This window comes from Lactuca sativa, chromosome 5 (genome assembly GCF_002870075.4).
Source record: "Lactuca sativa cultivar Salinas chromosome 5, Lsat_Salinas_v11, whole genome shotgun sequence".
In the NCBI taxonomy this organism is placed as follows: domain Eukaryota; kingdom Viridiplantae; phylum Streptophyta; class Magnoliopsida; order Asterales; family Asteraceae; genus Lactuca; species Lactuca sativa.
The window spans coordinates 350118703-350131951 of record NC_056627.2 but is presented as its reverse complement, the minus strand read 5'-3'; the positions used below and the strand labels follow the sequence as shown (position 1 = coordinate 350131951).

General features: G+C 30.0%; 1 protein-coding gene and 4 non-coding genes across 5 annotated transcripts; all 5 read left to right on the top strand.

Moving 5' to 3' along the window:
• Nucleotides 1–4004: 4004 nt before the first annotated feature.
• LOC111878751 (eukaryotic translation initiation factor 2 subunit beta) lies at nt 4005–7049 on the top strand. Its single transcript, XM_023875255.3, has 10 exons — nt 4005–4152; nt 4575–4660; nt 4892–5000; nt 5101–5156; nt 5236–5290; nt 5381–5475; nt 5554–5699; nt 5791–5933; nt 6035–6120; nt 6880–7049. Exons 2-10 carry the CDS (start codon nt 4613–4615, stop codon nt 6955–6957), a joined length of 816 nt encoding a protein of 271 aa, XP_023731023.1. The 5' UTR covers nt 4005–4152; nt 4575–4612; the 3' UTR covers nt 6958–7049.
• LOC111878792 (small nucleolar RNA SNORD34) lies at nt 6168–6254 on the top strand. Its single transcript, XR_002845931.1, has one exon. It is a non-coding gene; the product is annotated as a small nucleolar RNA SNORD34 (small nucleolar RNA).
• LOC111878790 (small nucleolar RNA SNORD34) lies at nt 6366–6450 on the top strand. The gene has a single exon (XR_002845929.1). It is a non-coding gene; the product is annotated as a small nucleolar RNA SNORD34 (small nucleolar RNA).
• LOC111878789 (small nucleolar RNA SNORD34) lies at nt 6477–6559 on the top strand. Its single transcript, XR_002845928.1, has one exon. It is a non-coding gene; the product is annotated as a small nucleolar RNA SNORD34 (small nucleolar RNA).
• LOC111878791 (small nucleolar RNA SNORD34) lies at nt 6673–6757 on the top strand. The gene has a single exon (XR_002845930.1). It is a non-coding gene; the product is annotated as a small nucleolar RNA SNORD34 (small nucleolar RNA).
• Nucleotides 7050–13249: the final 6200 nt, after the last annotated feature.

Here is a 13249-nt window from a genome sequence, read left to right as displayed (position 1 = left end):
GGAAAGCTATGATTGCAGATCAGGATCTGAAGTAATACGCATAATAGTTATTAGACTTATCCAAGTGGGAGACTGTTGGATTAGTGTCTAAGTCCATAACTATTTTGGTGTGTACTTGACCCGATGGTGCATGGTCCTTTTGGGTTGCCTTCACCAAAGCAACTTGATAAGATGAATTATGGAGAGAAAGGATTAAATATGATTTATTAATATATTATGAGAATAATATATTAAAGGAGAATCATATTGTTTAATTAATATTAGTCAATAATTAATTGGTAATTAGTTTTGTGACTAAAAGAGATTAATTAAACTTAAGGGACTGAAATTGTAATTATAAGATAATTGCAATTTGGGCTATGGATTGCCTTATATTAAGGAGTGAACGAATTCTATGGGGAAGCCCATAAGAAATCGTCCAAGGCCTTAAAGAAAAGAGTCCATGGGTTGCTTAGGGCTTAAGCATCCAAATTAGGGTTTCCTTGTTAGATAACCCTAGTAGCCTCCTATATATATATATATATATATATATATATATATATATATATATATATATATATATATATATATATATATATATATATAGAGAGAGAGAGAGAGAGAGAGAGAGAGAGATCCCTTATGACCCAAAAACGTGGCTAAGAATCCTTCTAGGGTTTCACACGTTTTAGGGCAACCTCCATCCTCTCTCCTCTTCATCCTTTTGCTCTTGGTGTTTGTGAACCATTAGAGGAGTGACATTTGTGACTCTAAGCTTTCTAAAGTCATTACAAGAAGGAATTGTGATTGTTATTGCTATATAACAATCAAGGTATGATCTAAACCCCAATTATATGTTATATTGATTATCATATTCTAGATCTAGGGTTTATAGTCTTGGATAACTTGCATGTACAATAGAGAAACCTAGATCCAAGCATTAGGGTTTGTATGAGCACATAAGATGTTCTTAGGACCAAAACCCATCACATCCAACTCATTAACTACACCTTTGTATATGGAACCAGTTCAAGTGGATCCAGTACACAATGGAGGTTCATGTGACATCCTCAATTTCACGGCCAGAAAAGACCGATTTGTTTATGCTTTGTTTTTAAAATCAGAGTAATCGTTTAAAAAAATGTTGCGGAATTTGTTCCTAAAACAAAATATGATAAGAATTTATCAAAACGTTTCTCAAAGAGAATGTATTTTCATTATATAACAAAATCTCGGGATGTCATGTTTCGATACAGACACATAAGCATAAATAGAACTTACATTTATTTACATTCTTGATTTACATCTCCTTTAATCTCTCAGTGAAATATGTCTTCGTATTGATACCTGTGATACAAAGAAGATTGAGTGGGTCAGGCTTGGGAGCCTGGTGAGCATATAGGGTTTTCAACCCACAATGTTATATATATATATATATATATATATATATATATATATATATATATATATATATATATTCAATCATCAAACAATCATTCCAATTACCCATCCCCATTATCTCCATTTATCTCTTAAGTACCTTCCCTTAGGAATTATCCTAAGGGTCATCTCCTACATCGTATTTAACTCTCATCTCCTTACATCACATTTCCTTATATGTTTGTTCCTAAGGACTTTTTCCTAAGGATCATCGCATGAATACGCAGTCACAACATCGTCTGGACTCGTAATTCATAGTAAGGGTTAGGCTATCATCGCATGAATACGCAGTCACAACATCGCCTGGACTCGTAATTCATAGTAAGGGTTAGGATATCATTGCATGAATACGCAGTCATAACATCGCCTGGACTCGTAAATCATAGACTATCTATTATTACCTAATTATCATCACCATTCTATCATCACCTATTTATTATCACATTACTATCATCACCTTCCTCTCATCACATTCATCACACACCAATAACTTCATCTACCCATGATTTACCCCAACATATTTGTAGATATTAAAATACGTATACAATTTAAAATCATTTAATACCTGTACAAAACATTCCTTCAAACCAACTCAAATAGACAAACAATGAATAAACACATAACACGTATTTCATAACAAATACTTCATATCTAGGTATTAGAAGAAAGTAACTACACACTCACCCAAACATATACTCAATACATTCAAACAATACTTGTATTATACTCGTGTTTATGAAATGGACTATACACTCACCTGATCAGAAGATGGTCGGACAACACTACGACTCTAAGAGTAGTATTATTCGGTGAAACCGGGATCACTTCACACACCGGACTTCTCGTGGGCAGAGCTTCGGTTCAGAAACACTTTTCTTCTCGGGATCTTCGGGATTCGGGTCTCGGGAAGATACCGGGGCTTCAGGGGTACTTCTTTGTACGTAAATCGAGGTAATATGGGTGAGAGAAGGGTGAATTAGCAACCTTGGCCGACTGCCCCTTTAAATCTATTTATAGGGCAAAATTTTCATTTTCCACGTTGTGGGTTTGGTCGTCACTGCATGCGTCATCGCAAGTTGGGTCTGGCAGACTCCAGGAGGCGTCAGAAAACATGCCACGTCGTGGCCACTGACACAACTTTGGGGTTCGCGCCCCAAACTTCAGAAATTCATAACTTTCGCATACGAACTCCGTTTTCGACGTTCTTTATATCGACGCGTAGGTAAAAACAAGATCTACAATTTTCATTTAGACTCTGTCGGCTAATTTTGAATTTATTTTTATTATATTATTTTTAGTAGACCGGGACAGGAAAACTCCGTTATAAACTCATAAATTCTTCATCTGTCGTCCGTTTCCGCCTGTCTTTTCACCGTTGGACTACTATCGGCAAGATATTCAATTTTCATTTAGATTTTTTCGGCTAAATATTGCTCGATCTCATATTCGAACTTCAGGTTGTACACTGCTAAGCTAAAACTTCGAAAAATCATAACTTCCTCATACGAAATCAGATTTTGGCGTTTTTTTATGCACGTTCTCGGTTTAACGAACTCTACAACATTCGTTTAGATCACTAAACCATTTTACCCATGGATCATATTCAGTTCACTAACGTAATTAAGACATTGACAATTGATTGCTGCTATGCTTAATATGGACCATTTTACTCGTGCACCATGTCCAATTCACTAACCTATTTAACACATTATTATTTATTTGATACCAGTCGAAACATCAAACTATCATTAATCAACAAGACTCAGTCTTATTACATCAAACAAAATACAACGTTAAACCAATTTTTCTTGTCCGACAAAATTTAGTCTTTGAATACAACTTCACTAATTACTTCTTAAACACAAACACCAAAAACAACATAATCATTCGAATTTTATGAGTAAATAACTTCCATTTAATTTTTTCAAACTATTGTCTAACAACCAAAATTTCTTGTTCCATCTTCATCTTGCATATGCTAATCTCGTTTTCCAATGTAGAAACTTTGAGGGTTAAATTGCACAGTTCTTTTTGGTCCTTCCGAGAGCTGACTTCATTTTCAGGGGTTTCAGGCTCCAAACATTCTTAGAACTTGCATTTTGGTCCTTCATTCTTGAAAAAATTAAACCAAAAAGTAAAAACATTTGATTGACCATGGATTTAGGGCACAATCTGAATTTTTTTCCCGGATTGTCTTTAGTTTGTAAAGTTCGTACGCGAGATGGTAACCCACAATCACAAGGTTTTTCATGTTGAAATTCAACATTTCGTTTGGAAGAGATAGAAGAAGAAGAAGAAGCAACCATGTCAATTTAGGGCGTAATCGATGAGAATGACGCATACAACAACTTAATATCATACGACTTGCATTTAATAAGCCAAGTTGATGCCACGTAATAGCCATATAAGCAATAACCTACAACAATCAGTCGTAAGGGTTTTGGTGAGCATAAATAATAAATTCAATGGTATAATAAAGGACTAAATCAGAACAAGCACGACATTTTGTTACCAACCAAGTCATTTTCCCTTTTATTTAACCATACAAATATTAACAAATAGACTAAAATATTGCAAAAAAAAAAAGTAAAAAAAGAATCAAGTTCAAAATAGGGTGCCCTAAATAATCTTACTATATATACGCCTTTACGGAGCCGCAATGTAGTAACGCAGCTTTCATCGAAAAATTGCAGATCATCTTCGGCCGGAACAAAGAGAATTTCGATCTTGACGGTATTCTTTATCTATTCACCCTCTTAATTTTCCCATATACTAATGGTTGCTGTTTATTATCTCTTATTATCGTTGAATCTCGATCGATTATACCAATTTAGGGATCTACTGTCTTTCAAAAGTAGGGTTTATCGTCCGAAATTAGTCGAGGCCTGTTTTGAGCTTGAAATATTATCTCATCTGTTTGTACGAGCTGTGTTATCGTCGTTCTTTGGTTAACTTTGATTGAATTCGAATTTTCCAAATAGTAGATGTTCTACTGACATCATGATCTTTGCGGCTAACGTTGGGTTTTATAGTTAATTTGTCTCGGTCGTTGAAATACACTGGTAGCTATTGGAATGTTTACTTGTGTTTTTGGTTACTACTTACAATATTGTTACAATATCGTGTTTACATTTTTTTATGTGTCACTTGACCAGGAAAGTTTTAAATCGAGGATCGTTCAGATTTGATCAAAATGGCAGAGGAAGAAAACCAAATTGAGATGAAGGAGGAAGCAACTGATGTAACTATTTCCTAATCTTTTAAATTTATAATCGTTCTCTTTGATTTCTATCGATTACATTTGCTACTGCATTTGCGTTGATATCTCCATGATATTTCATGTTAAAATCCTGGTTCCTTCTTCATTCTTGCTCCAGTCACATGTTTAACGTTTATTGCCTCTAGTTACATTAGTCATGCAATCATTATCATGGTTCTTTGAAAGATTGTTGACAAAGCTACTTTGATGCAGCTTGCTCCTTTTGACCCTTCAAAAAAGAAAAAGAAAAAGAAGGTCGTGATCCATGATCCTGCTGATGGTCCTGTGGAACAGTTAGCTGAGAAAACTGAAAGCCTCTCAGGTGATTACTTTGGCAATCAACACACAAACACATTCTACATAAATGCATCATATCTTTTATCTGTGAGTGAATTATAACCAATAATATTTTTGACATGCAGTTTCTGAAGGTCTTGAACCCACATTTACTGGTTTAAAAAAGAAGAAAAAGAAACAGGTTAGCCTGGTTCTCTATAACTATATTGGATATAAGTTCTCATCAAATTTCTGATTCAAGATTCTTATAATTGTTTTAGGCTGAAACTATCCCTTTGGAAGAGGAGAAAGAAAATGAAGGCGAAGATGTTGACTGTAAGAAGCTTATTTAATTAAGACAATGTCTTTCATTATGTTTTATCTTTTTGAATGAATGCTTGAACATTTGCTCTGTATGTTTTCTAGATCCTATTGGAGAAGATGAGGAAGGAGAAGGAATTGTTCTACAAGAACAAAAACTTCCATGGGAAGGGACTGATCGTGACTACATATATGAAGAGGTATGTAATTCTTCTTACTACACTTTATGTTTAAAATTTAAATCTAATTCATATTTTTGTTTGTTGTTTTTGGTTCAGCTTTTGGGGAGAGTGTTCCATATTCTTCGTGAGAATAACCCTGAGCTTGCTGGAGATAGAAGAAGAACAGTCATGAGGCCACCACAAGTTCTTCGTGAAGGAACAAAAAAGACTGTGTTTGTGAATTTTATGGACCTTTGCAAATCGTAAGTTAGTTAATTATGACCATATTTTTCATTTTTTATAAAAAGAAAAACTTTTCAACATTATAATTAATCATACATTCATTTCTTGCAGCATGCATAGGCAGCCAGAGCATGTTATGACCTTTTTGCTGGCAGAATTGGGTACAAGTGGATCACTTGATGGGCAGCAAAGATTGGTTGTGAAGGGAAGATTTGCTCCAAAAAATTTTGAGGGGATTCTGAGGCGATATGTCAGTAAGTTATCAAAAACATGAGAGCCTATTTGTTACATGTATTTAATTATTTCTTAATTACAACAATAAGTCAATTTGCTGATATAAAATTCTGTTTTACAGATGAGTATGTTATCTGCAATGGTTGCAAGAGTCCAGACACAATTCTTTCAAAGGAGAATCGTCTCTTCTTTCTCAGATGTGAAAAGGTATTTTTTAACACTTCACCTACATTTTTTGACACACACACTACAGTGGATGCCTGTGATGAATAGAAATTTTGCCTACATTGTCTGATTTTGTTTATACAATGAAGAGAAAATTATAGATTTCTGAGGCGTTTTGTACTTTCGATGATTTGTTTGTTATTCTATCCTCTTTGCTTTTCTTGCTTTGTATTTTGAAAAGTCTACACAAACATAATAATGACATGCATACTATATGATCTATTAGTAAAGGCCTGTGATGAATAAAATATTGCCTACATTGTCTGATTATATCTAACATGAAGAAAAAAATCATCTACTTCTGAGGCCTTTTTGATTATATACATATTATGTAAAGTAAAAGCCTGTGATGCATAAAAGTTTTGCCTACATTGTCTGATTATTTACAATGAAGAGAAAACTAGAGATTTCTGAGGCTTTTTTTCCAAAAATATATAAACACGCTAGATAGATGGGATATTTAATAAAAAACAAAGCAAAAGTTAAAAGATTTCTGAGTCGGTTTACTATATAAGTGTGTTGTAATATATTAGTAATGGCCTGTGATGAATAAAACTTTTGCCTACATTGTCTGATTATTCACCATGAAGAAACAACTCCTAAGATTTCTGAGGCCCTTTTGGATCTTTAAATTTATTTATTGAACTAAATGATCTTAGTTGTTTTATTTTTTATTGAAAAAGATATCAATAAACATGTGTGCTTTGAAACCCCTAATTGTTTTTTGTGTTTGTCTTGTAGTGTGGTTCTGGAAGATCTGTTGCTCAAATCAAGGCTGGTTTTGTGGCTCGCGTTGGCCGCAGAAAGGCTGGGACATAGTTCGAGTCTGGTTAGATCTTGTTGGAGTTGCGATTACTTTGTGTGTAACAGCTTATTTTACCATAATGCCATTGAGATCCTATCTTATCTTATGGGTTTGTGCATTTTTTTGACCTTTTGAGTTTTTCTTTTTGGTAAACAATATCCTGATCTTTTTAATCTTTGTCCATATCTTAAGGTGCTTTAGAATGTGCTTTCTTTTAACTTTTATATACAAACACACTGTCCAGAAGAAGTGATAAATAATTTCTTTCTTTAAATGTGTTAAATATGAGATTTTTTTGTTCAAGTGGTGTACAAGCATCACGAGGTTTATGAAGAAATTGTCAAGGTGTTTCAGTTCCTATGATAAAATTGGGATACACTTTGGCAAAAAATTGATAGAATTTCAACTTACTTTTTGGATGTGCAAAGATTCAATAAAATTTTAAAATATTTGGGTGTCGTTACAGTTCTTGAATTTTAAAATATTTGGGTGTCGATACAGTTTTTGCTTGGCAAAATGTTGTTGTGGAAGGATGGTTCAAGTAACCAAGTTAATATTGTAACATTTTGTATGATTTTGTGCAAATGAAATATGTATATTAAAATATAATGGGAAGATGAGTAAAAAAAGACAGTTTTTTAAATGTACATAAAGTATCATTGTTTTTTTTAGGACAAAAAATACCATATATATATATATATATATATATATATATATATATATATATATATATATATATATATATATAGGATTATATTATTTTGTTTTTACTATCTATTATGTGCATGTATGATTGATTATGGACCAATATTTTAGTTATTTTAAGAAAGTAATTAATGCATATTACATGATGAAAATATAATAAGTATTAGTTATATTTTCAATATTTAATATGCATTAATTACTTTCTTAAAATAACTAAAATGATTGGTCCAGAATCAAATAATACAATCACACAATAGAGTGAAAACATTTGAACCTATGAACCTCTCTCTCTCTCTCTCTATATATATATATATATATATATATATATATATATATATATATATATATATATATATATATATATATATATATATATATATATATATGGGGAAAATAATAGAAAATGCATAAAGGTTTGGAAACCCTAAAATCTAAAAAAATTAATAGAAAAAATAGTTTAAGATATCTATTTTTTTTGACGTCATAGGGCTAAAAATCACAGGTTTAGAACAAATTTGCTTTTTTTGAAAAAAGAATTGTATAAAAATTTATTTTTCAACGATTTTATATAAAACATAGCGATTTTTAGTTTTGTAAAGTAAACAAGTTTTGTAAAGTAAAAAAATGATTATATATATATATATATATATATATATATATATATATATATATATATATATACACACACACACACACACACACACACACACACACGCATATATTATACAACAAGGTTAGCCGTTTATTAGTGTTGCGACACAAGAGAGAAAAAAAAAACTAGACAGGGGAACAATTGCAGATTTTCCGACACCACAAAGGTTGTCAGACGATGATGTTTCACATGATCGGTGTTGTGTATGTATGTATGGTTTCTATCAATTCATGCTTCTCCGGCGTGAACATTGGTTAAAGAGAGAAACGAGCGTGACATTATGTCATGAGAACTCTTAAATGTGGATTCAAAGAGTATGAGTTATGTTTAATTCTCTGGGACCGCAAGATTTTATTTGAACAAATGTGTATTTCATTGGTATTCTGTGCACAAATTGTATACTTTAATGACATTTTTTGAACATTTTATAAACTTTGATACCCTTTTAAGTCATTTTCCGAAACAATAATAATCGGGTAACCTGATCGTTACCTACTATAGCCGGTTAACATAAACTTCAATGATATTTTTTGTACTAAAAAAACAACGTTGATACTTTTTGTACTAAAAATCAACAATGATATTTTTTGTACATTTTAAAAATTTCGTTACATATTTAAGTCATTTTATCATATATAATTTCACCAACCTTTTTAATACATACAAATGGAGGTGCAAAAATCGGTTTTTTTAGCCGAACCAGTTTGGTTTTAAAACCGGATTGGATCAGAAAACGTTTCGGTTTCAAACCGAGAAATCTATACAAACCGATTTGGACCGGATTAAAATCGGATTGGATGAAACTTGTTCCCCAACTTAGTTTCATTTTTTTGTACTATTTGAAGTAGCTTCTTCTTTCTTTGCATTTAACTACAACTAAAACCACTATTTTTCGTAAGTCAAACAGGTGAAAAAAAAGAAGAATGCAAACCATACGTAATGAAGGTCGAAGCCTTGAACATTTTTAGAGCAGTTATCTTCATTTATTTGGTTTTTTATCGTGTAAATACATAAACAATAAACTAATGCATCTTCAAATATAAAAACATAGTCTTCTAAAATGCATCTTCAAATATAAAAACATAGTCTTCTAATAGTTTCTTTCTCTTTTTTTGGTTTTCTTATAGATTGTATTCATAGTGGTCGTCGTAGTTGTTGTTTGGAAGTAGTCCCCCTCCATGTTGCGTAATTATGATTCATATTGAACCTCTTGTATGGTAAGTGGCACAAACATTTCTATCGTTATTTCTTGTTCAACCCTGAACAATTCGTCTTCAAGTGGTGATACATTTTGTATTCATTCCATGTCGTCTAAGTAGTATGTCAAGCATAAGCACATTTCCACCGACAAAAGCGTGAGTCTTGATCTTCTAGATGATATAACCTACCACAAAACGAATTCTGAAGCTACTGAAGAAACTTGGACGATTAGTACATCATGGGCCATAGGGGCTAGAACCGGAAATTGGGATTCCTTATCTTTCTACCAAGCCAAAATATCAAAATTCTCAAACTCTTGTATACTTATATGTGCCAAAAAGTTGGATTGAATGTGTCTTTTCTGAGCTCGTTATTAGGGGTGTTAGACCGAGCTCGTTTGATATTTTCATTTTTTAAAGTATGATAGAGTCGAATTGTTTTGCTTTTATCTTGAGAAAACGATGAGAATGCCCCCAAATTTCGCATAATGCCATAAATAGTTATTGAACCATATTTTGCTGAATAAACCCCAAACAAATTTTGAAGAACATTGTTAAATTTTGATATTTCTTTTGCGATGTAATCTTTATCTTTATCCAATAAACCCAAATGTTATAAACTAAAGTTTCAATCCCAATAACATTTAGAGTTGGATTTCAAAGCGGTGATACAAATTATATCAAGACGCATATCTTCGAAATATTTATATTTGTATGATACAAATATAAACAAGATCACCATTACTTAAGGGGTTGACATCTACCATTACTTCAAGGGTTGACATCTTTGATATATCATGATTAAAATTATGTCAAAGGAGCATTAAGCGTAACATGCGTGATATACATATACAAGAAAAGCTTGATTAAGATATATCATAATTAAAACCACGTCGATGAAGGGCCTTAAGCGTAAGATGTGTAATATTCCAATTTCCAACAAGAAAATGTTTATCATTAATTTTAATATTTATGTCATTGTGTGTTCAAGACTTCAAGCTGTTCGATACTATAAAAATATAAAAATAAGGATAATATTTTTGTATGGTGAAAAATTAATACGTTTATATATATATATATATATATATATATATATATATATATATATATATATATATATATATATATATATATATATATATATATATATATATATATATATATATATATATATATATATATAAGGGTTCAATTGAGAAAAAAAAGGTTGAGAATGGGGGAATCATTCTCAGTCAATCATTTATTTTTGCCACAAAGCCTTCAACGTACCAGCGGAAATGGGAAACGAATGCACATGTGTTTTCCAACATAACATATTTCCTTAAACTATGCTAATCATTACCTTAATATATATACAAAAACATAGTTTTTTTCGTTTTTTTTTTTTAATTTTTATAAGCTATTTTTATTAAAAAATGATTTTAAATATACCAAAATTCATGATTTTTTATTCTCTACAAATAGACATCCATATTGATATAGTTTTAAGATAAAATAAAATTTTTTTTTTTTATATTTTCAGCTATCGTTATTCATAAATGAATAACAATGCATCAGGTTTTATTACAGTACATTCGTTATTCACTTATGAATAAAAAATATGATTTTTTTTTACAATTTAAGTATCATTCATATATTAATATAGCATATAATAAACATAGTATATTCATATTTTAATATTGGACGATGAATTCACTTGTGAATATTAACATAGTATATTCACTTGTGAATATTAGATGATATATTCACTTATGAGTATTAAATAATATTTCATATGTGAATATTACATAGTATTACATGGTATATCACATGTGAATATTACAGAGTATATTCACTTGTGAATATTAGATGATATATTCACTTATGAATATTGCACAGTATATTCACATATTAATATTACAAGGTATATTCACTTATGAATATTGAAGGTATTTTGACAAATATATATAATTTTTTATATGTTATTCACATATGAATAACATACAGACTTGCATATTTGTTTTGTGTTTTTAATAATCATATACTGATTCAGGTGAAAAAACATATTCATATGTGAATATAACGTGGTAATTTAGTTTATGCATTTCATCAAACAGTTGGAGTGCAAACAAGTTAACTATTTTAAAAATGTTAAAAACATCAAGTTATCAATTCCAAATCATCATATACTTCCGATTTCGACTTCAAATGCGACATCCTATCTCTGATCGATTTCTCAATTTGATTTTGATTTCCGAAAATCCGATTGGGAACCTGTGATTACCGATTCTAAGTCCCTCAATGTCGACTGTGACTGCGAGTCCAGAACTCCGATTCCAATTTCATGAACAACGAAGAAATTCCGGTTTAGTTGAAGAAATCTGGATGATTATTGAAGGTTGGAGGAAAATTTTTGATGATGAACGCACAGTTATCGAATTCTCTATAGTTACGTATTTGAGATTGAAGGTTATTACGATATTTACAAGTTTGCCACCGTGTCTTTTATGCTTAGATTAAATAAGTGGCTGAGAATGATTCCTCCATTCTCAACATTTTTTATTTTCTCAATTGAACCCACATATATATATATATATATATATATATATATATATATATATATATATATATATATATATAGCGTTAGGTTCATGTGAGACGGCCTAATTTTGTGAGACCGTGAGACGCATTTTTTTTTATTTTATTTTTATTTTTTTAGTTAATTCAAGTTCCGAAAATAATATTTAAAAAAAGAATTTTTTGATTTTTCCATTTATTTTGCATTTTAAAATTTTTAGAATATGTACAGTGTAATATTCTATTTAGAATATTTCACGTATTTTAAAAAAAAATAGATATTATTTTATTTTATTTTATTTTTTTTAGTTAATTCAAGTTCCGAAAATAATATTTAAAAAAAGAATTTTTAGATTTTTCCATTTATTTTGCATTTTAAAATTATTTTTTAGAATATGTCAGTGTAATATTCTATTTAGAATATTTCACGTATTTAAAAAAAAAAACGGGACTTTTTTTTATTTTTTTTGTTTTTTTTAATTTTTTTTAATTTTTTTTAGTTAATTTAAGTTCCGAAAATAATATTTAAAAAAAGAATTTTTGGATTTTTCCATTTATTTTGCATTTTAAAATTATTTTTAGATTTGGTCTCACGGTCTCACAAAATTAGAATGGTCTCAAATGAACCTGAACATATATATATATATATATATATATATATATATATATATATATATATATATATATATATATACACACACACACACACACTAGTTTATAACCCGTAGTAACCACGGTTATAAAATTAATTAAATTTTAATAGTAAAAACTCAAAATTATTAATCAATTATTTTAAATAAATTATTAATTAAGAGATGTTTTTATTAGTTATATGAAATTATAATCGTTGGTTCAAATAAATATGTAAAATTAATTTTTAATATATATAGACATTTTTTATTTGTGAATTAATAAAAACAATAATATAAAATTTAAATTTAAAATAGAGAATAAATACATTGACAAATAGAATCACATTAATGATGATGTCTAATAAATTCAAAATAGAGAACTAATAGATTGACAAGTGGCAACACATTAATTAAGAGGTCTAATATGATGACATATGACAAAAAAACCTCTTTTTTATTAGTATAGAGATATACCATTAAACTCACCCATTTTATTCAAAAAATATCATTTTGACTAGTTGTCACATTTTTAATTGGTTTATATGTTTAAATAAAATCATTA